Source organism: Pleurodeles waltl, chromosome 11 (assembly GCF_031143425.1).
Source record: "Pleurodeles waltl isolate 20211129_DDA chromosome 11, aPleWal1.hap1.20221129, whole genome shotgun sequence".
In the NCBI taxonomy this organism is placed as follows: domain Eukaryota; kingdom Metazoa; phylum Chordata; class Amphibia; order Caudata; family Salamandridae; genus Pleurodeles; species Pleurodeles waltl.
Genome location: NC_090450.1, coordinates 918988885 through 919012562, shown reverse-complemented (window position 1 = coordinate 919012562; position 23678 = coordinate 918988885). Strand labels below are relative to the sequence as shown.

General features: G+C 45.8%; 1 protein-coding gene across 2 annotated transcripts in view; it reads right to left on the bottom strand.

Moving 5' to 3' along the window:
- The window catches only part of MLXIP (MLX interacting protein), a 966103-nt gene that overhangs the window by 85175 nt on the left and 857250 nt on the right, over window positions 1-23678 (bottom strand). For both annotated transcript variants that reach the window (XM_069214925.1, XM_069214926.1), the window contains one exon: window positions 23475-23602. In XM_069214925.1, coding sequence (XP_069071026.1) covers window positions 23475-23602 — 128 coding nt within the window. The remainder of the gene's footprint in view (window positions 1-23474; window positions 23603-23678) is intronic.

Genomic DNA, 23678 nt, shown 5'->3' with positions numbered 1-23678 from the left:
CCACCCCTGCCCAACTTAAGGAGTTTTATGAGGCCATGCACCTCATATATGAGCAGACCAAACAACCCTCAGCGCCTTCTGGTCCCCCTCAGGTTCCAAGTCAATGGCTTTGGCCCAGCCTCCGGAGGCCCCGGCTCCAGACAGTATCTCCAGATTCGCTACCAGATCTGTCCCGACGCCGGTCCTGCCAACGTGACTTTCCATGGCGTCAGGTCAGACGTTGATGCTTCTGACATCTGTTGGGCCCACAATGGATGTAAAATCTGTACTAACTCCCAACAACACGGAGCCAAAATGGCGTCCCTCTATGCCAATTCAGTTTTCCATGGGCTTTCCTGGGCCTAGGGTTAATCCTGACCCCTACTACTAATGGGTATGGATATGGGGATAGTATAGAGGGGTAACTGGACCCTTTAGAATACCAGCTTGACCCGGAGTGGGTTCAGGATTTGGGTGACGCCAGCGGGTTGGACACCTCCCCTGATGCTGGCATGCATTCTCCCCCTACCATGCCTACGGAGGAGGGAGGTTCATACTCAATGGTGGTGAGAAGGGATGCTGAGGTTTTGGACCTCGAGTTTCCTTCTGTGGAGGTCAGGACCAACCTCCTGACTGAGATGCCTCAGCCTGGGGCATCCAACTCAGAACCCCTCCTTCCCTTCAATTAAGCATTTACGGATGTCCTTCTGGGTACCTGATCCAGACCCAGCACAGGGACTCCTGTGAATAGGACAGTTGAACACCGCCATTGGCCTGTGCTGACAGACCCAAAATTCCTGACCCAACACCCTACACCTGAGAGCTTTCTCATCCAGGCTTTATCATTCTCTGGCGCATTCCCTACCGCTACCCCAGACAGGGAATCAAAACAAATGGACAACTTTGGGAAGAAGATGTTTTCTTCCACCAGTCTAGTGCTAAGGTCCGTGAACACCGCATGCCTTTGGGCGCTATTCCTATACTCTCTGGGATACGGTCGCGCACGTGCTGCCTCAGGTTCCAGAGGAGGCCCGGACTGTTCTCTATCAAGCCGTTATGGACAGGAGAGATGCAGCGAAGTTCATGATTCGTTGTGGACTGGATACGACCGACTCACTGGGCAGATCGGTTGCATCGACAGTGGCCTTGAGACACCATGCCTGGTTGAGGACGTCTGGCTTCTCTGGGGATGTCCAGCAATCCTTGATGGACATGCCCTTTGATGGCACCTGTCTTCAGAGACAAGGTGGACTCAGTGCTCCAGCGTTTTAAGGACTCCCGGGCAACGGCTCGGTCCCTTGGCCTTGCAGCTGCTCCTCGCCCCCAACAGTCCACCTTTTGCCCGTTTTGTGGCGACAGAAGGGGCACCCAACTGCCACCTGGCCACCGACCCACGCATGCTGTACAGCCCCGGCATGGATGCGGGATCCCACAAGCTTGTGGATCAGGGAGCCAACGGGCCGCCCAGTTCACCACCACCCCTGCCCCTGCCTCTGCCTCCAAACCTTCCTAGTCCGTCAGCACATCCAGGACCAGTTGGCACCACGAATCGCCATCACCTGCCCCACTGGGAATCCATTACCACGGACAAGTGAGTGTTGCAGATTGTCAGAAGGGGCTACTCCCTCCCCTTCGAGACATCTCCTCCAGCCATGACACCATCATACGATCATCTATCGGAGGAGAATTTGGCAAGGCTCTCCTGGCCAAGGGAGCCATAGAGAGGGTCCCTGGGCCAGAAGTAGGTCGTGGTTGCTATTCCCGCAACTTTCTGGTGCCCAAAAAGGACAAGGGCCTTCACCCTATCCTAGACCACCAGTCCTCCAATCTCTTCCTCAAGAAGGAGAAGTTCAAGAGGCTAACCCTAGCTCAGGTCCTTCCTACCCTGGACCCTGGAGACTGGATGGTAGCGTTGGACTTGCAGGACGCCTATTACCACATTCCCGTCCTGCTGGGCCACAAACGTTACCTACAATTTGCGGTAGGTTACAAGCACTTTCAGTTCACCCTGCTCCCCTTTGGCCTTACCAGCACCCCTCAGGTGTTCACAAAAGTGAAGTTAGTGGTTGTAGTTCATCTGCGCAGGTTAGGGGTTCCAGTCTTCCCCTACCTCGACGACTAGCTGTTGAAGGTGGACAAGGCCCAGAAAGTCATCCCCCACCTCCTGACTAGGGCGAACCTCCTGCATTCGCTGGGGTTCACTATAAATGTGCCGAAGTCACACCTGACTCCCTCTCAGACACTCCCTTTCAATGGAGCTGTTCTGGACACAGTGCAGTTTTGGGCTTATCCTCCCGAAAAAACAAGTCCAGCATATTCGGGCTATGATACCGATGTTTCAGCCTCTAGCCTGGATTTCTATGAGAATGACTCTGAGGCTGCTGGGCCTCATGGCCTCCAGCATCCTGCTGGTCCAACATGCAAGATGGCATATGCGGCCTCTGCAGTGGGACCTGAAGTTCCAGAGGGCGCAGTATCAGTGGAATCTCTCCAACAAGGTTCAGATCTCAGAGGGAACTGCGAAAGACCTGCAGTGGTGGTTGCTGAATCCAGATTGGGTCTACGTCAGCTCCCTCTCCCTTCCCCAACCAGATCTCACAGTAGTAACAGATGCGTCACTCCTGGGATGGGGTGGCCACATGGGAGAGATGGAGATCAGAGGCCTCTGGCAGAGTCCGGGCTCCACATCAACCTCCGCAGGATGGAGTGGGGTTGTGGACCATTTGTCAAAGAGGATCTTCGCCTCTGGACATGGCAGGAACGCCAAGGCATTTCCCTGGTGGTTCAATATCTGGCGGGCTCTGTGAACGTCAGAGCAGACAAACTCAGCTGTCGATGCATAGTCGATCATGAATGGCGTCTCCATCTGGAGGTGGTGCAAAGTCTCTTTCAGCAGTGGGGAGAGCCTTGGTTAGATCTGTTCGTCCCCGCAGAGAACGCACAATGTCAGCTGTTTTGTGCGTTGGAGTTTCCAAGGCGGCACTCGCTCAGCGACACTTTTCGTCATGAGTGGACCTCAGGCCTCCTGTATGCCTTCCCGCCAATATCAGTTCAGCCCAGAGTTCTGAAGAAGATCGGCCCAAGTAATTCTGGTGGCTCCGGACTCGGCACGAAGCGTCTGGTATCCTGAGCTACTGAGCATGGTCATTGATCCTCCGATCAGACTGCCCCTTCGGGGTGATCTTCTGTCCCAGCAGCAGGGGACGGTCATCCACACGAACCTGTCCAGTCTCCGCCTCCCTGCGTGAAGATTGAATGGTGGCAGTTGATGGCTTTTGATCTTCCACCCAAAGTCTGTAATGCCATCTTGGCAGCCAGACATTCCTCCACCAAAAAGGTATACGTCTGTCATTGGAAGAAATTTGTGTCATGGTGTACAGACAAGTCTGTTGACCCCCCCGCTCTGCCCTTCTTTCTGAGGTGCTTTTGTTTATTCTGTCACTGGCCCAGCAGGACTAGGCACCCTAAAGGGTTATTTGTCTGCCACCTCAGCTTCCCTCCGACTGCCTGACCAACCTTCCTTGTTTAAATCTCCCATTGTTGGACAATTTCTTAAGGGCCTTAACCAACTTTTTCCTCCTTCCCCGTTCATAATGCCCCATTGGGCTTTGAACTTAGTTCTTACCTTTCTAATGTGCATTTCCTTTGAGCCACTTCACAACTGCTCACTTTGTCTGCTTACTCTGAAAACAGTCTTCCTCGTAGCTATCACCTCTGCCCGCAAAGTGAGTGAACTGCAGGCTCTTTCTTCAAAGCCACCTTTCTTTTCTATCCACTCTGACAAGGTGTTGCTCCTCTTTATTCTCTCTCTTGCCCAGCAGGGATCTGCACTGGGCATCCTCAAGGGATATTTGTCTGCCATCTCTGCCTTCTTAAGGCTACCTGACCAACCTTCTCTATTCAAATCTCCCACTGTTGGGAGATTTCTTAAAGACCTCACACATATGTTTTCTCCTGTTCCGTTCATAATACCTCAGTAGGATTTGAACTTGGTCCTCACATAACTCATGTGTGATCCTTTCGAGCCGCTCCACAACTGGCTCTTGATCCTTAAAACTACCTTTTTGATTGCCATCACCTCTGCTCGCAGAGTGAGTGAGCTTCAGGCTCTCTCTTTGAAGCCACCATTCCTGGCAGTGCATCCTGACAAAGTGGTGCTTCGTACTAGGGCTTCCTTTCTTCCCAAAGTGGTGACACCTTTTCACATAGGCCAATCTATCACCTTGCACACTTTTTACACACCCCAACATCCTTCTCATGAGGAGAAGAGACTCCATTGTTTGGTTCCAAAGCGTTCTACCTAAATCGTAGCAAAGATTTCCAGGTGGACAATCAACTCTTTGTGGGTGTGAAGAAAGGGGAGGCGGTGCAGAACAGGACCATCTCACGATGGGTAGCCCTCTGTATCAAGATGTGCTACGATTTGGCAAAAAAGCAACCCCCTGAGGGTTTGCGTGCTCATTCAACCAGAGCAACTGCTGCTACCACAGCATTAGCACACGGAGTTCCAGTCCTGGATATCTGCCAGGTGGCAATGTGGGCGTCTTTACATACATTCACCAAGCATTATTGCTGGGACAGTCAGGTCCGCAGAGACAGCTAATTTGGCCGTTCGGTCCAGCAGGACTTTTTGGTGTGATCTTAGTTCGCAGCCCACCACCTAGGATGGTAATGCTCGGGTATCTATTCTAAGGTAAGGAATCTTTAACTAGAAGTCTCAATCAGATGTACAAGTTACTTACTTTTGGTAACGATATATCTGGTAGAGACATATTCTAGTTGCATATATCTTACTGACCTGCCCATCCTCCCTGCATTGCGAACTCATTTCTAGGGACAGAAACCTCCCTTTAGGGCCCTAGTTTTGGTGCATCATTTGCTCTGTGCTCTTCATGGCTCCACGCTACTGGCGTGGAAAGGCGTGAAAAGAAACTGACGTCAGCGTGCCGGGTGCCACCTATATACGACTGTGACGTCATCACAGCAACCATGATGCCAACAACGCCCACGGAGTCGAATGACGCCACCTAACGGCACACAGGGGTACTGCTTGAAGAAAAATCTCCAGATCCAGTTTGACACCTGGGGGAAACTCTAAGGTAAGGAATCTGCAACTAGAATATGTCTCTACCAGATAAATCATTATCCAAGGTAAGTAACTTGTACTTTAGGACTAAAGCCATTAGGTATTCCTAATAGTTTGCCTAAATCAGCTAAAATGAAAATAAAAGCTGGGCCAAAGCACATCCTTAGCCTTAGGCTATTCTTAATTTGTATTTACGTGAAAGTGACCCTTGCAAATCAATTTCCATTTGCTTCAAATTTCTCTGTGTATTTCCTCCAAAATCAAGAGGAGGCCATGAGCTATTTCATGTTTTTTTAAGGCTTCCTATAACAATTCACTGTTGACAGAATTAAATGCTGAGCAGAAGTCCACGAAACAACAGTACAAACTTCCCCTTAGCTCCAAGGATTTTCAGGTAATGGATGACAAGCTGATACAGTGGTCAACAGTCAAATGCCTTTGCTTGACCCCCCCCACCACCTTTTGTTTGAATAGCATAGGAAATATTGTTCCTGAACTTCCTCCTCAAATAGATGGTTCATACCACATCTTAAAAGAATGACATCTGATCTCAGAGTCTGAACTCAGAGTCCTGCACAGAATAGCAAAAAAACTTCCCACAATGAAAAATTATACTCAATATTAGACAGTGTTATAATAAATTTGCCAGGAAGGGGAAAATAAACTTTTATGATGTTCAATGTCAACTAGTTCATGAAGTTGGTAATTTATTAATATCTTCAACAGTAGTGGAGAAATGTGTAGGGGTGAAAGAATGGGATGCTTATATTATCAATCTCTACTTCCTTCCAGGTGTAGAAAATGTATATATACCTTTATAGTTGGGTAGTAAAATCAAAACACAGCTGGTCTACTAAAGATAAACTGAAAAGCCTTGAAACAATCATTAATTCTTTTAGCATCAAAATGGCACTGAAGAAGAAAATAAGTTACTTACCTGTAACTGTAGCTCTCCAGTATTGGAATCTTTCATAGATTCACATGCGACCCTCCCTCCTCCCCTGGGAAGCTCACCTTTTCCTGTTTTTCTTCAGATACTCTTACACTCGTGCTTGAGAAAATCTGAGGGAAGTGAGCTCCTCTCACTGTGTTGTCGTAGTAGATTTTTCAGATGGCCTCTTAAAGACATGTTTCACCACAGAAGGTGGTGTTGGAAGCTCAGATAAGGCTCTTTTGCTGCGCTCTGAGGATACAGATCTCTCTTTAGAGTGCCTTTTAGAAGAAACTGAACTCCTGTGAGGAGAACTGGGAGGACTTCCAGCCTCAGAAGGAACCCTTTTAGTCTTCTTGTGAGCCTTTTTTGGAAGATCTTTTGAGTGGGGTTGAGGAGGTCTGCCTCTTTTCTGTGGTTTTCTGGAGGAAGTTGAAGATTCCTCACTGTCAGAATCAGACACTGGATTAGATCTGGACTTCAGCTTTTGGAGTCAAATTAGTAGCCTACCCTCCCTGTCTTTGAGGGTTTTGTTAGAAAAGGTCCTGCGAACCTTGCAGTCTTTGGCCACATGATCAGGGTAGAGGCAGTAAATACAGTCTTTGTGAGGGTCCTCAAAGTGGAGCCTCTTCTTCCCACAGGTCTTACAGGCTCTGAAGAGGCTTTTCTTCTCCTTATCAGACATGATGAATTCACCTCAAAATAGATTTCCCTTAAGTAAAGTAAGAAGAAGACCCCTTACTTGATGTAGGAAATTATTTTCCTGAGGAAAAACAGCAAAAATGAACTTCTCTGAAGTGTTGACTGAGCAGAGCTCAAGGGAGACTCTCTAGCACAATTTGCAGTAGAAAATCTGAGGGAAGGGTGCTCCTCTCTTGAGGGTTCTAGAGGGAGAGGAAGCCTGATTAGCTGGGCCTTGCTTTGGTCCTTTTTGCTCATAATGATTAGGATGGGCTACTGAAGTGAAGGCCTTAGGCCTTTTTTCATTGCAGTATATATATACACATATATAGCTGTTTTGATGTACCGGGGGCTCCCATCTCGACGACTGGGAAGGATTCAAGCATGTGAATCTATGAAAGTTCCAATACTGGAGTAAATGTAGTTCCAAGTTCCTGGATTGTTAGGTAGGTTCAATGCTTCATCTCTATTGGTTGGTTGTGCTGTTAGATATTGAGGAAAATGCCTATGCCAGGATCCTCTTGTGTGAACTAGAAAAGTGGGCTCATAAAATACAGTTAGCCCGATTTTAGAAGAGTAACAATGTTGTTGTTCTGTTATATATAGCCTTTTCAGCCTCCCAGTGGCAGGGAGAAATATTGATTTAGTTCTATGTAAATTATACAGTGCTTTTGATGGGGTGCATCATTCTCATTTGTGGGGCAAACACGCCACCTGGGAATTTCAATTGCCCTGTTAAGAGGCATTATCTTTCTTTACTCAGACACTTGGATCAGGAAATGGTAATAGAGTATCAAGCTGCAATCACATCAATACAGTGCTGCAGAAGGGTTACATGTTGGCTCCCTTTTTGTTCATATTCTATACTGCAGACCTTGGTGTTGCTTTGCAAAAGTCAAGGTTTGCTAAAAATAGGTTCACAACACTTACAAGTACTGCCCTAAAAAGATTTTGGAATAAGCGTTACAAACGGAACACATTTGTTAAATTGGTAGATAATATTACAAAAACAGATCATGGGATTTGCCAGACAAAAAAATAAACAAGATCCGGTTTCTGGGTGTAGCAGACGTAGGGCCTGATTTAGATTTCAGTGGATGGGTTAATCCATCACAACGGTGACGGATATTCCATCCGTCAAAATATAAATCCCATTATTTTCTATGGGATTTAAATTTCGGCAGACGGGATATCCCACACTGTAGTGACGAAGTAACTCAGGATTCACCCATATATCACTTATCAAGGATGCCATTATAACCTTCCTGTTATGAAGGTTGTGTACAAAATCACACAGCCCCTTCTGAGAATTCTCTTCATAAAAGTCATAAAGGCAAAACTAACCCCTGCCTTATTATCGATAGGAAGCATTCTCTTGAAGGATTGGCAATTGCTTGGACATGTTACATTGCAAGGCTTTCAGGGAAATATGTTGCCTAGATCACAGATTTCTTTAAAATCTGGTCTTTCCAATGAAGAGCTATTCTGAAAGGCAACACTGTTAAAACATTATAAGATACACAAACGCAATTCTATGGCACACCCTACAAGGAAAGAATGGACAAAAACCCTTGCTCTGGCAGTCCTGCATCTGTGATAGAGGAGCAGAGTCTGGTTAGAATATGGGCAGACGAGCTACAGTACTCAGTGTTTAGAGCAACTGTGAAATTTGTTATTGCAAATGTCAAGAGCACTGGATGTTGCAGATTACCAACAAATGAGGCATGCAGACCATCCAGAAGACTTGCACAACATACTGACAAAGACGTTATATTTAGGGGAATAGAAGTAGCACATGTAGACAGAAAATTATTGGCATGAACTTTGTGTTATTACTGATTACAGAGTTGAGGGCGTGGTGGAGTAACCAGGATAATATACTGTCAAATTGCAGACTGTGTACCTATAAATACAAATCCATTTTGTACTTAATATGTTGTTGCCTGGGCTTGTCAACTGAAAGAAGGATGCCAGTAAATGGAATGTTTTTAATTAATGTTCTGACAAGGTGTAAAGTTGTGAGATTTATCAGCAATGCAATACAGCATGCAGTGGGTCCAACCAGAGAAGTGTCTCTGTTTTCTTGGAAGGATGTTGTGAATAAACAAATGCTGGGACTGTGATGAACTAACCCACATGGCAAGGAGACCCAGATCCTAAGTACTGACATCTCTGGGAAAAATAGAGTATATGGAGGCTGAAATGATAAGGCCTGCAGCTTGCTGACAAGATGCACAGAAGTGACCCCAACAACAAATACCTATTAATAGGATCAACAGCCTTAGAGGATATCTGTGCAGAGGATCACAAGGAGCACAAAACAAGAAGTTTAAAACCAAATGTAGGTCCCACTGTGGCTTAATAAGGGAAGCAGGGGAGAGATACAAAAGCCCTTTTAAGAAACGCACCACAATGGTTGAGTTGCATAAGAAGTATGAGCAGGTCAACGAAGGAAGGACAAAGGGCAGACAAATAACCTTTAACTATGCCCACATCAACGCCTTGCTAAATATAAGACAATACAAAGGACAAAACATCAGACGGTTTTGTTGGGGGGTAAGGGGAAGTGGCGGAGTGATTAGCTTCTCCCTTCTCCTCAACTGAAAAATGTGGTGCAACGGCCTGATTATATAGACTTGGCCGAGGAGCAGTAAACAGCCAAAACGACATCCTCCACTAACAAAGGAAGATCAAAACCTCTTAGTCCGTTCGACTCAATCTCCAAGCATTGTGGTGTACGTTATGGAGGTCGGGGTGAAACACCCTGCTGTCACGTGTAACATGGTTTTTACATAATAACGCATGTTACATTCAAGTCAGACAGACTGCATGTATATTCACAGGATCTAAGGACGCAGCAGACTAATCGTATGAGTGGTAATGCTAGAAAATGTGTGCTCAATAGCCAAGTTTACAGTTACAATTTCCATATCTTTCTAACACAGTTAAAAAACAAAAGACAGAAGGAAATCTTTCCACTTCTCTGGTGCATTCGTTGCAATCACACCTGCAGCAGATGATTATGTATGTCTTGGAAGGAAAGGAAAAGTAGCACTGGCTTAAGTTGTGTCTGCAAAACACATTGATTGCCCACTTTTGTGGTCCGTAAGAGGAGCATCAGAGCATGAGGCACCTGTTTCCCTCCATGAGACAAAATTGTTAATAAAGTATTTAAGTTACCAGGTGCAGGGGCGTGGTTAGACACATGGATGAGTTGCTGAGAGGAATGCTGAAGGGCCTAATTTCGACTCCTGACTCCACATGGTATGCAGGGAAACTATGCATCGCTTGGCATAATAAGGATGAATAAACTAATTTGTCCATTTAGGTTGGATGGCTGAGACAATTACAGATATATTTAGCAGGGAACACTAAAACGTTAAGAATGAGTAATTACGTCTAATTGGAGACTTATTAACCTTCGCTCTAATTTGCATATTTTCTAAAAAACAAAAATCCAGCACATTACCTTTTAGGGATAAGGGGATCTACCAAGTGTTAGCCCAATATTATTAAAGCAAACATGACATAGATTGCTAAGGGACAGCACATCCTTTCGAAGAGGCGGATGAGGTACAGAGCATATGCTCAAAATGCCAAATTGCCCAAGCTCAGTCTGGGCTAGAAGAATGACCTTTATTCATTCCACCTAGCCTTCTAGAAGACCTGTGGGCTTAACATCAGAGGTAGGAATACGCAAGGGAGCCTGGAGGACCATCAAAAGCAGAATGCGTCTCCCAGAGACTCTTGAGGAGGAAACTTAAGAGCTCAAAAGGCCATACAAAGCATATTTTCAGAGGCGGCAAAATCGTCTGAGGGAACACCCCACTGGTGAAAGACATTCTGAACTACTTTTGGGTGCAGACAACACTGGTGTTTGGCAAGATGACAACTGTTGACCTTGCCTGTCCTTATGGTGGTGGATCCCGCCAGGTGGTTGACCATCAAGGGAATCCTGTGAAGTACCGGCAATAGTTAAAAGCTCAGCGTTTCCAGACAGAAGGCACAAGATCCCACTTCTCCCTGTTTATTGCAGCACCACATGGGTATCATGTTGTATGTCAGTCAGTGCTGAATTCTGCCCCTACTAGGCCAATTTGGTTGATGGAAGGGACATTATAGAGGTTTTACTGCTGGGGCATTAAAAGAGGAGACTGATGCTGCTGCAGACATAGGTCTCTGGCACCAACCTGCCTCGAGGGACACAAAAAGAGCGCACTGGACTGGACTGGACAGGCTGCTGATAGGTAAGGCTCTCGTGATCCAACATTTTGTTATTCAGGTGGAATTAGCAAGGAAGGGAAGTAATCCTAGAAGAGAGTGATAGCTCTTCATAAAGCATTTGAACACATCATCAACCTTCTCGCCATAAAGTATTCGTCCATTAAAAGACAAGTCCATGAGGGAAACTTGGATGTCCCCAGAAGAACCAGTGGAACGCATTCAAGCATAATGTCTGCTAATGACGCTGGTGCCAATGGCACAATCAGAATCAGTGGTGTCTAAAACTAGAATGTAAAATGTATTTTGCAACATCCAGACTATCTTGAGCAGTCTGGGCAGAAGCACTGCGGAAATCTTTGGTCAATGCTAGCAAAACCTCATCTGCCATGTTCCAAAGGGTGTGACTTTAACAGTTCACAAAGTATAGTACGACGTTCTATGACAGTAGAGTTGCCAATATGTTACAGTGACTCCTTGGATAATTACATCTCCGTTTTTGATCTTATCATAGATTTCAACATTAGATAAATAATAAATATTCAGTTTTTTTTTTTTTCAACAATGGGGTGTTCAGTGTGCCCTTGCGATGTCGAACAGATAAGAGATCTCCGAAAAGGGATCAGTAAGGAGTGTGCATCCCCCACCCAACATGGAGTACGACCCAAGAATGCAGCATAACACCTTTGTGGTTGAGGGTCCGTGCATCCTGAAAAAGGATCACCCCAGAACTTACCAGCTGACTTTTTATGGTGTTTTAGACAATTCTACTGTCATAGCATGTCATACTCTATTTTGTGGATAATTCTACTAAGAAGACATATAGTAGACCCCTAAACCTCTTCCACCCAGCCCCCAGTGCATAGCGATGTGAGTTAAACAGCCCAGAAGGCAAACTGCATTCAAGGGACTGTAGTGGAGCAGTACCAAAAAAGTTTGGATTAAACCTTGATACTGGAGGCCTGAACTACCAAGCTCTCCCCTGAAGGATGCTGAGCCCGGATTTTCAGATAACCTGGAGAAGGTCTTTGTCATCCTGCGATAGGTTGACTCAGTAGTCGGGCCAAAAAAGGCTTCAACCAGGCTGACATAATCAGATCAGTAAGGGCCTAGCTAAAGGCTAGCGCAGATTCTGACGTGGAAAGATAAGGCTGCAAGATTTCAGTCAGAGTACTGACTTTTGTTTCTTCTTGGGAAGCTGCATGTCGAGGAATTTTACAGCTCTATGAACTACTATGGCAAAACTGGCGCCTGAGGGCAAATTTAGTTCAGATAATGCTGAGGAATCCAATAAACTGCATTAAGGAAATTGAGAGAGGGAATAAACGATTAACCTCTCCATCATGGTCATCATCGGAGGAACATATTCAATGCCTTGAAGCACATCAAAATGTCCTCTAGCCTCTGGTAGTACTGACACAGAGGCAAAGGAACCACAGGAAAGTCTTCAACTGGAGAATGCACTTTATCGATGTGTAACCTGACAAGGTGAGCCCTTGGTGAACATAGCTCCAGACTGAAATTAGAGTTTTATCCAGTGCCAGCATGCTACAGCCATGGCCAGCAGCAATACAGAAGTGGCAGGCGGAACCTTCAACAGAGCGGCTGGGGTATGGCCATGTGCCACAAGAATACCGAATTGACTTTCAACAGGGGCTAGTCGGTGCCGAGGGAGGACCCGCTGGTGGAAACAGTGGGGCCCTGAGGTGCACTACAGAGTTGACAATAGTCTGGTTAATTTAGGTAGCATCAGCTCCAGAGTATAAGCACTGAGTCAGAGTCAAAAGTCAAGGTCAAAGCCAAAGTCAACTTCTTCAAATGCCTCTCTGGAGAAGAAGTATCTTGACATCAAAGAACTTTGTTAGTTTTTCTCGTTTCCTCTTCAACTTTCCTGATGAAGGCACCTGAGAATGGGAGCTTCCTCGAGACTTCAAAGTGAACCAATTCTGTTTTTTTTTTGTTCGGTGATGTAGAAAATTATTTACTTACCTATAACTGTAGTTCTCCAGTATTGGTATCTTCCATAGATTCACATGCTTGAATCATTCCCTATCATTGAAGTGGGAGTCCCACTGTACTATAGTAAAGCAATTTGCACTACTATAATAGCTAGACTAGCTTTGAACCATTGGTTTTACAGCCTATGTCCTTTTTAAAAAAGAACCAAACCACACACCTTAGCCAATCAGGCCACAGCACCCTCTAGAACACTTCCAACAGAGGCAGATTCCCTCAGATTTTGAGCACAAGTGCGAAATTTGTAATTCTTATTTCTGAAGGGAGCCTCTAAGGTGAGGAGGGTGGGTTGCATGTGAATCTCTGAAGGATACCAATACTGGAGAACTACAGTTACAGGTAACTAATTTTCTTCTCCAGTATTGGATCTTACATAGGTTCACATTCTTGAATCAGAAGAACATTCAAATCATTGTAACATACATTTAGCAGGCGGTGGGAAAGTAAAAGAGGCTCACCTTATTGAAACAGATGTCGTAACACTGCCTGTCCTAAAGCTGCACCAGTCTTATGAGTCTCGTTCAGGCAATGATGCTTTGTAAAGGTGTGCCTGCTGACCACATTGCTGCTCGGCGGATATGCTGAATTCGTACTCCAGCAAAAAAACCTGTAGATGTGGAAACAGTGCTGTTGGAATGGGCTTTGATCTTGCCCTGCAATGGCTTTTCGGCTTAGGAATGGCAAAACTGTATAGTTGATGCAATCCATCTGGCCACAGTCTGCTTGGTTAGTGGAAGTCCTTTCCGGATAGCACCATATGCCAGAAACAGTTGGTCTGCTTTCCAGATCTGACCGGTCCTGTGTAAGTAAAACTCAAGGCATCGTTTGACATCTAGAGAATGCAAAGATTATTTGCTGCAACTGTCTGAGGATCTGGTAAAAATGTTCGTGGAACCACTTGTTCATTCAGGTGGAAGTCTGGCAACCCTTTCAGAATAAACTTAGGCTTGCTTCAAAGTATAACACTGTCTGATGTAAATTGAAGAAACGTTTCTTTGATAGTAAAAGCATGATGTGAGAGCCAGTAGAAGTACAGATTTCCAAGTAAGGTACTTCAAATCGCCCTTATGAATTGGCTCAAATGGTGGTTTCATGAGCAGTCCCAGTACTACATTGAGGTACCACAATGGTGGAGGCTTTCGTACAGGAGGAAAAACCCTGCAGAGGCCCGTGAGAAATTACTTCATAATTCGACTAGACCATAGAGAAGGTGCATTACTAAAGAGTCTAAACTTGGAAATTGCCATTGGGTGCACTTTTATTGCTGAATGAGACAATCCCGATCTTGCCAGGTCTAGCAGATATGGTAGGATTTTCTCTGGCAGTTAGAGTCTACACACCAACGGAGAAGCATTTCCACTTAAATTTATAGGTTATCTTTGTTGTGCCTGCTCTTGCGCTGGCAAGAATTTCAATGCAGTATGACAGAATATCTATTGTGGAGAACTCATTGAACTCAGGATCCAGGCCGATAAGGGTAGTGATGTCAAGTCTCGGTGCTAGATCTGGCCCTAGTTCATGGTCAACAACTCTGATGTCGTCTTGAGTTGGACATGGGGCTGTTCTAAGAGCAGCAGGATTTCTGTGAACCAGAACTGTCTGAGCCACTTGGTGGCTATGAGGAGAATTTGTCAAGGTTCTCTCCTCAATTTGTTGAGTACCTTTGGGATCATTGGGATCAGGGGAAAAGCACAGACATAAATTCCTAACCATCTCATGAAAAAACACATTACCCCATGTTCCCTTTTGGGGATTCCAACTTGCAAAGAATGGGAATTTCTTGTTTCTCTGTGTGCCGAACCGGCGACAGAGTTTGTCCAGAACTTGTTTATTCAGCTCCCTTTCGTGGTACGGAGTCTGCATGGAGGTTGGACACTCCTGGTACATGTTCTGCTTTGAGCGATATTTGATGTTGAAAGCGCACAGTTCCAAATCTCCTGTGCCCGAGAAGAAAGTGCCGATGAACATGTTCCTCCTTGCTTGTTGAGAAAGAATATACTGGTGGTATTGTCTATGCGTATGAAGACCGATTATTGTCTTTGGGGAGAAACGACTTCAGTGCTAAGGCGATAGCCCTGAGCTTCAGTTGACTGAGCTGAAGTTTTGTTTTGTCTGGGCTCCACTTACCGCCGATTTGTAAGTTCTAGAGGGGACACCCCAACCTTCTAGTGAAGCGTCTGCTATGATAACGTTGGGAATAGGTTGTAGATACGAGAGCCCTCTGGACAGATTTGAAGTTTGTGTCCATCAAGACATGGCTGCTTTCATTATTGATATGTTAATGAGGTCCTTGAATTAACCTTGCGTCTGGAGACATTGTTTATCCAGTTCTTCCAGAAGTGGACACATATGTAATCAGCAAGTCAGGACCAGGGAGATGCAAGAAGAGATTCCCTTCTATGATTTGTAGATTCAAACAAAAGCAGACTTTCTTGTGGATAGTCTGTGAGCTAGTTGTCGAATCTTCCTTTACCTTTCTTTGGAGGCAAAAGCGTTGTTTTCTAAAGTGTCTAGAACACCCCCCAAGAATGTTAACATTGTTGTTAGTCATAAGTGAGATTTATGGTGGTTGACAGTGAGGCCAAGTTTGGTGAGCAACGAGAGGCAGGTGGACGTGGCTGTTGTTGCTTGCTGATGCATTGAAGCTTCTATGAGCCAATTGTACAAGCATGGAAAAACTTGGATTCCTTGTTGTCTGAAATGAGCTGCTACTGAGGCCAGCATCTTGGTAAAAATTCTAGGGGCTGTTTTTAGACTGAAAGGAAGGACCTTGATTTGTAAATGTGTACCAGTTAGCTGGAAACAGAGGAATTTGCAGTGTTTTGGATGTACTGGAACATGGAAGTATGCATCTTGGACATTCAGTGACATCATATGATCTTCCTTGTTCAGAAGGTGTAATATATCTTGAAGGGTCACTATGTGAAAAGATTGCTTCTTTAAAAATGTGTTCGATCTTCAGAGGTCGAGAACAGGACATCAATCCCCTCAGGGTTTCTTGATGAGAAAGAAACTGGAATAGAACCCCAGTCCCTTCTGAATTTTCGGGGCAAGTTCTATCGCTCCTTGTTTCATCATGCTGGATACTTGTTTGAGGAGTTAGTTTTAAGTGAGGGGGAGGTGGTCCTAATGGAGGGGTGTTTGGAGGTTTTTGGAGGAATTCTAGGGTGTTTTCTCTGGAGATGACATCTAGAACCCACTTGTCTGATGTTATTGTGGACCACTAATGGAAATGGTGTGTAATGCGACCTCCAATCCGGGATGTCGGAGAGAGTGGGGAAGTTGGCACCAAAGAACAAGTTACTTACTTTCGGTAACGCTTTTTCTGGTGGATACAATAGCTACCTGTGGATTCCTCACCTTATGAATTCACCCTTGTGCCAGCATCCAACAGAAAATCTTCTTCCCAGCTCTCCACGTCGACGAGGACGTCACAATTGCATAGCTCCATGTGACTCCGTCTGACGTCACCGTGCCAATAAGAGGTCCTTGCCGGCGTGCTGATGTCAGTTTCACCCATTTTTTACGTGCCTTTGAGGCGAACAGGTGAGAACCGACTCCACAATAACTCCCAATAAATATATATATACATAAACCCTTCATGATGCAACATAATCAAAACCATCATTTATATATACAGGAAAAATATAAATATATACATACATCTATACAACCACATATCCTAGTGCAATCAGACAGGCAACGGGGAGGCGGGTGGGACTGTGAGGAATCTAATGGTAGCTATTGTATCCACCAGAAAAAGTGTTACCGAAGGTAAGTAACTTGTTCTTCTGATGGATACAACTACTTGTATGAATAGAGTCCCAAAGAAGTACCGCACTCGGAGGTGGGTGCCTGTCTGATTACAACAAGAAATCCTGCAACATAGATCGTGCAAAATGGCCAGCCCTCCAAACCTCAGAGTCCAAGCAGTAATGCTTTGCGAAGGTATGGAGGGACACCCAAGTTGCTGCCTTGCAAATATCCACCACCGGAACCCCCCTTACCAGGGCCAAAGTAGCAGACTTAGCCCTGGTGGAGTAGGCTCTGATACCCTCAGGGGGAACCTTTTTCGCCAACGAGTAGCAGATCTTGATACAAAGGATAACTCACCTGGAGATTGTTCTTTTATGGACTGCTCTGCCCTTCCTCTGTCCAATATACCCCACGAACAGCTGATCTTCCAGGCGAAAGTCCTTCATCCTTTTAATGTAAAAACTAAGCGCTCTTTTAGGGTCCAAGCAGTGAAGCCTTTCTTCCTTCTTCGAGGGGTGAGGAGGAGGGTAGAAAGATGGAAGAGTAATAGTCTGCCCTATATGAGAAGGAGTGACAACTTTTGGCAGGAAAGCGCCCTGGTTTTCAACACCACCTTATCTGGGAAAAACAAGGTAAAGGGGGGTTTAACAGAAAGAGCTTGAAGCTCACTAACCCGCCTAGCCGAGGTTATGGCAACGAGAAAAACAGTTTTAAGCACTAAAAACAGTAACAGGCAAGAGTGCATGGGCTCAAAAGGTGACCCCATTAAAAGGTTAAAACAAGATTTAGGTCCCACTGAGGCACATGAAAAGGAGTGGGAGGAAACTTAAGTAAACCCTTAAGAAACCTAACCACAATAAGTGATTTAAACAATGCGGGCTGATCCGGGAGACAAAAAAAGGCTGACAGAGCAGCTAAACAACCCTTACTGTAGCCACTGCACAACCCTTCTTTGCCAAGTCCAAAGCAAATAATAAAATATCAGAAAGGTGGGTCTACAAAGGATCAATTTGCTTTTCTCCACACCAAGCCACTAATTTTGCCCACCTGCCGGCATGAACTGTCTTAGTGGAGTGTCTCCTGGCCGATATAATAACATCCACTACATCTGGTGGGAGAGAAAAGGAACTCAGGTTGCCACGTTCAATCTCCAGGCATGAAGGTGCAGGCTCTGGAGGTGGGGGTGTAGAACCTGCCCCTGCGACTGCGACTGCGAGAGGAGGTCTGCCCTGAGAGGGAGACGGAGCGGAGGGCACAGCGAGAGTTGGAGAAGGTCAGTGTACCACACCCTTCTTGGCCAATCCGGGGCTATTAAAATAACCTGAGCCCGATCTTGACAAATCTTCCTCAGAACCCGAGGAATCAAGGGTATGGGGGGAAACGCGTAAAACAACTGGTTGCACCAAGAGATCTCAAACGCATCCCCCAAAGCTCCTTGCACTGGATACTGGAGGCTGCAGAATGACGGGCAGTGCGTGTTCTCCCGAGTGGAAAACAGATCTATCACTGGAGAAACCCACATCTGAAAGATGTGTTGAACCAGATCCGGATGGAGACGCCACTCGTGATCGGCCGAAAAATGCCGACAGAGTGTCCGTCTGTACGTTGAGCACTCCGACCAGATGATTCGCTATCAAGCAAATCCGATGGTCCCGAAGCCAGGACCAGAGACGCCGGGCTTCGCTGCAGAGAAGTTACGACCCTACTCCTCCCTGCTTGTTTATATACCACATCGCAGTAGTGTTGTCTGTCAGGACCTGAACTGACTGACCGCGAAGGGATGGGAGAAAGGCCTTGAGAGCCAAACTTATTGCCCACAGTTCTAACAGATTTATATTGAAAGTCTGTTCCACTGGAGACCAACGAAACTTGATATCCAGGTCCCCCAAATGAGCTCCCCACCCTAGAGTGGAAGCATCAGGCCTGACCGTGGCCACCGAAGGTGGCAGTGAAAACGGCCTTCCTTGAGAAAGGTTGCCGTCCACGCCCACCTGAGCAGCAGGTGAAAATTGAGGACAGTCCAGAGGCGACACAACCTCAAAGACAGACGGGCGCAGGAGAAGCCTTAGGGTTCTAGGGTTGAGGAGTCACTGTCGGACTCACCTCCCACGTCACACGGCGCCGACGAGATGGAGACCTCAATCTTGATCGGCTCCGAGCCGAACGATGCCGAGAGTCATGACGGCGCCGTTTCTCATGCTTCTTCAAAGAAGCATGGGAAGAGGATCTACAATTGCTCCTATGACCCTTCGTCGCCTTGGCCAAAAAGAGTTTGGCCTCCCTTTCCTTTAACGCCTTTGGATTCATGCTCTGGCAAGACACACACTCCTTGACGTCATGCTCAGGGCTAAGGCACCAAAGACAATCGTAATGAGGGTCAGTGACCGACATGTGACCCCGCACTCTCTGCATGGCTTGAAACCGGACTTCCTAGGGGGAGACACTGTAACTAAAAAGTCAGATAGCAACAAGATGAAACCCTCCAACAGAAGCGAGAGCTAGGAGAAAACGGTTAGCGTTGAAGGCACAGAAAAAAGGGAACTGACGACAGCACGCCTGCGAGGACCTCTTATTGGCACGGTGACGTCAGACGGAGTCGCGTGGAGCTGTGCAATTGTGACGTTCTCGTCGACGTGGAGAGCTGGGAAGAAGATTTTCCATTGGATGCTGGTGCAAGGGTGAATTCATAAGAGGAGGAATCTACAGTTAGTTATATCCATCAGAAATGTAGTTACTGTTTTCTACTTATATCTCTGCTGTGGGCAGAAAATTTCCCTCTGGTGGTGTGCTTATATGCAGCCGCTGGTGGTGCCCTATATTGCTACTGCTGAGCACATCGGGGGCGGTAGTTTGCCTGGCCTGACTGATAACGTCTGTAGGGTTGGTAACAGCCTCTAAAGGAATAAGCCCCTCTTTCTCTAACTCCTCGAAAGGGCTGCTTTCTATACTGGAGTGTTCCAAGGGAATTCGCTTTATCCATGTCAGCCTTGATAGATTGTAGGGCATCATTCACATGTTTGCCAAACAATGATTCACCATCGAATAGCACGTCCAGATTCTTACTCTGGATATCTGGGCAGAAGGAAGAGGATTTTGACCATCCTTGTATCCGGAGAACCTCTGCACCCGCAAGCTGCCTGAATCCAGTAGTCGACACATCGATGGTGCAGTCAATCATCTCCACCAATATCAGTTCTCCCTCCTGGCGAATTTTTCAACCTTCCAGCTTAGTGTCCTTTGATGGCAAGTCTACATACGTATAAAGGGCAACACCTTACTTGGGGAGGTGTGAATTGGCAGAATCGTAGATGAAGAGGACTACTCCTCTACAGGGATTAAAGACAACAGAGGAAATGTCATATTTGTAGGTGGTTTTTCTTCTGACTTTGATTGTTCCATCGTCTGTGTTCTCTTTACCGGTGGCAAGGTTGTCGTCAATAGAAACATCAACTGTAGCATCGTCGACGGTATCATCAACCGGGGCATCAATGGTATCATTGTCGACAAATCCTTCATCGACGAGTCCTTCGGCAACATTATCATAGTTGAACGTGGCGTCAATGGCAATTGAGAGTGCTCCGGCGAGTATTGTGACGTCGACGGGAGTTAAGGAAGGAGGTCTTCAACGGTGTCTTTGTCGACTGGCGTTTCAGTATCCTCGTTGTGATAATCATCTTTGATGGCAGTGCTAACAACGAGATTAACATAGGAGACTGCTGCTGCAAAGATCGATGTAGCCGTCATCATTGTAGATGCGGTTGTCGACGAGCACGTCATCGACGGTGCCTTCGTCGATGAGGGTACATTTTTCTTGGGTTTTGTCATCGATGGCACAGACTGTGAAGCACGGTTTGGAAGTGCTTCTTTCAGGGAAGTTTTTCTTTCTTGGTGGATGAAGAAAGGTCCTCCGGCCTCTTTTTGTGCCCAGTAGTAGTATGTTTTGATTTTTTAATGACCTTTGCAGGTGTTTCTGAGGTGAATTTTCCCCTAGATTTAGGTCTTTTAAGGGAAGATGAAGCCTGTGAAGAGTCATCACTATCTTTTTCAGAAAAGGGGCATTCTTTGGTCTTTAGCTTTTGTAACCACAACAAAAGTCTACCTTCACTGTCTTTTAGAGTATTCTGAGAAAAGGTGTGACACATTTTACAGTCTCTCAACCTTATGCTCTGGATGGAGGCAAAATATGCATTCTTTAAGTGGGACATTTGAATGGAGTCTCTTCTTCCCACATGTGTCACATGCTCTGAAAAGTCCTTTCTTGATGAGCTGGGACATAGGGGGTCATTATGAGTTCGGCCGGCGGCACCGCTGCCCGCCAAACTCATTGCCACGATTTGACGGCCAGTGCGGTCAAGTCCCCGCTGGCCCTATTTTGAGTTTCCCGCTTGGCCGGTGGGAAACAGGGCCTTTACATTGACGCCGGGTCCTAATCGAGCCAGCGCCAAGGTGGTGGTGCGGCGGGTGCAGCAGCATGCGCGACAGGGATGTGCACTGGGGCCCCTGCACTGCCCATGCCAAGTGCACGGGCAGTGCAGGGGCCCCCAGGGGGCCCGCGTCCCCCATTCCGCCATCCACACCGCCATGGAAAGGCTGGCAGAATGGGACTCATAATCCCCAGGGCAGTGCTGCTTGCAGTACTGCCCTGGTGGATTTGAAATGCCGAGACCGCCAGGCTGCCTGGTGGCGGCAGCCTGGTGGTGGCGGCGTTTCGACCGTAGCGGCTCCGCCACGATCATAATATGGCAGGCGGTGCGCCCGCCACCGTGAGTCTGGCGGTCCATGGACCACCAGACTCATATGAGGGCCCTAGTGTCCAGTCAAAATCCCCAAGTATAAGAAATTATGATGTTTGGAAACAAATTCCTTTGAAAAAGCTGAGAGGAAACAAGTTATTTTAGCAGATCCCATGGAGACTCCCATCACACGACATGCAGTAGAAAATCTGAGGGAATCTACCTCTGTTGGGAGTGTTCTAGAGGGTGCTGTGGTCTGATTGGCTAAGGTGTGTGGTTTGGTCCTTTTTTTAAAGGACACAGATAAGCTATAAAACTTATGGTTCAAAGCTAGTCTATTATAGTAATGAACATTGCTTTATTATAGTATTGTGGGATTCCCACTTCGACGACAGGGAATGATACAAGCATGTTCATCTAAGAGAGGTCCAGTACTACCAATTCTGATGTGTTAGGGGTGGCATAGCTTGCACGCAGCCAAAAGATTTTGAAAACAGACTGGTAATTACTGAAATTAGGTAGGAGTGGAGCTATGGATCTATGTTGAAGGGCGTGGAATAAGAGGAACTGATGTCAACAAGTAGGGGTGACCTAAATGCGCCTCCGAGTCATCATGTCTAGAAGCATGACAGAATTTCAGCAGAGGCTAATAGTGCTGCCTGCTGACATACAGAGATTTCAAAGGTGAGAAACCTGCTGCTAGATGTATATATCAGAAAATGAGTTCAACTTTTGATCACAACTGAACCAAACCCATATTTTGGCATTCAGACTCCTACTACATTGACATCAAATGCACCATACCATCCACTACTTTAACTGAGAAGCCGTGACCTTGAACGTCAGCTCAGAAGGCAAAAGCATAGTTGTAGGTGTATCTCTCAAAAGGCACTGAAGAAACAGCATGCGGTACAAAAACACTGCAAGAGGCCACAGGCCTAACAGTCTGTAAAATGACACAGTATACAGCCATTATTGTAGGTAAAAAGAACCGTAATCCCCTTTGTAATTTGAACTCTTTCTGGTGACAGAAAGGTCTCCCACAAAGTCGTAGACATGTGATTTTTGTTTAAAACCCTACTGTATATGACTTCTCTCCCTATAAGCGCAAGGAATAAGCTTGTTGCTTACCTATTATGTGAGCCATTAGCACACTCCTCTATTTCTTTCTGTAGAGCTTGGCTTTAGACGTTATGCTGAGACAGGCACTGAAAAACTGGCTACGTATAAGCAGTCATGGGAGTGAATTTTAATTTCACAAACAAGCTAAAAACAACTGGAATTTAAAGGACTTCAATGGCCACTGGAAATGATGGCATGACACCAAAATCCCAGCACAGTTAACACATGTGGTACAGAATAGTTAAAGGAAGGGCATCGGCAAAATTACACCATGTATACCATAGGATCTTGTCAGACCTCGTCAATTCCAAACAGATAATAAAGATAAACTCCATAAAAGTATTCAATCGAATTTTAGAATAGGAATGGGCACCTTGTGTAGCCACTTATCCCTAAAAAATCACAAATATGACTACGGTGCATCCGAATGCTACAGTTGTGGTCAACGGCTGCGTGAAATTTACACTGAGCAAGATTAAGTCTGCCTTCAGTATCAGGCAATTAGTTGTGGTAGGGGTGTGTTTCTGTTTCTAAGAAGGCAAAGTCAGTTTTAAGTGATGTGATGTCAGAGAAATTTGAATCACCTCTGAAGGTCAATGTCATTCAAACCAACAGTAGCAGCCAGATCTAAAACAGTAAGGGGCATCAGGATTCTCTGATGAAGATGCCCATCTTTTTAACGGGCCCGTCACATTAAACTGTTGAAAGAGGAAAGGTACAGAGTATGTGGATTAGAAATATAGATTTTAGTTTTCAATGCCTTGTCAATTCTAGACACACATCTGTACTGTGTGTGCTGAAATAAGAATACAAAAACTAATAAAAAAGGGTAAGTTACATTCACAAGCCCCATTACAGTAATGAATAATAAAGTTTTCGTTAGGGGCATCCTTACTTTCATTGCATATTACAGAGAACCTGCTTGGCAGATGCTCAAACAAAGACAAACCTAATCGCTACGTTAAGTTCTTCAACTTCTTCCCTCAGTCGTTTTGTTTCCTCCTGCAGCTGGCTTCTCTCCTGTTGCAGCTTAGAAACATATTCAAATGTTTTCTGAAGTGTTATTGCATGACTGACCTATATTGATGAGAGAAAAAACAAACAAACAGCATTTTACTAGCTGGAACCATACAATGTTTAAAGAGAGAAACAT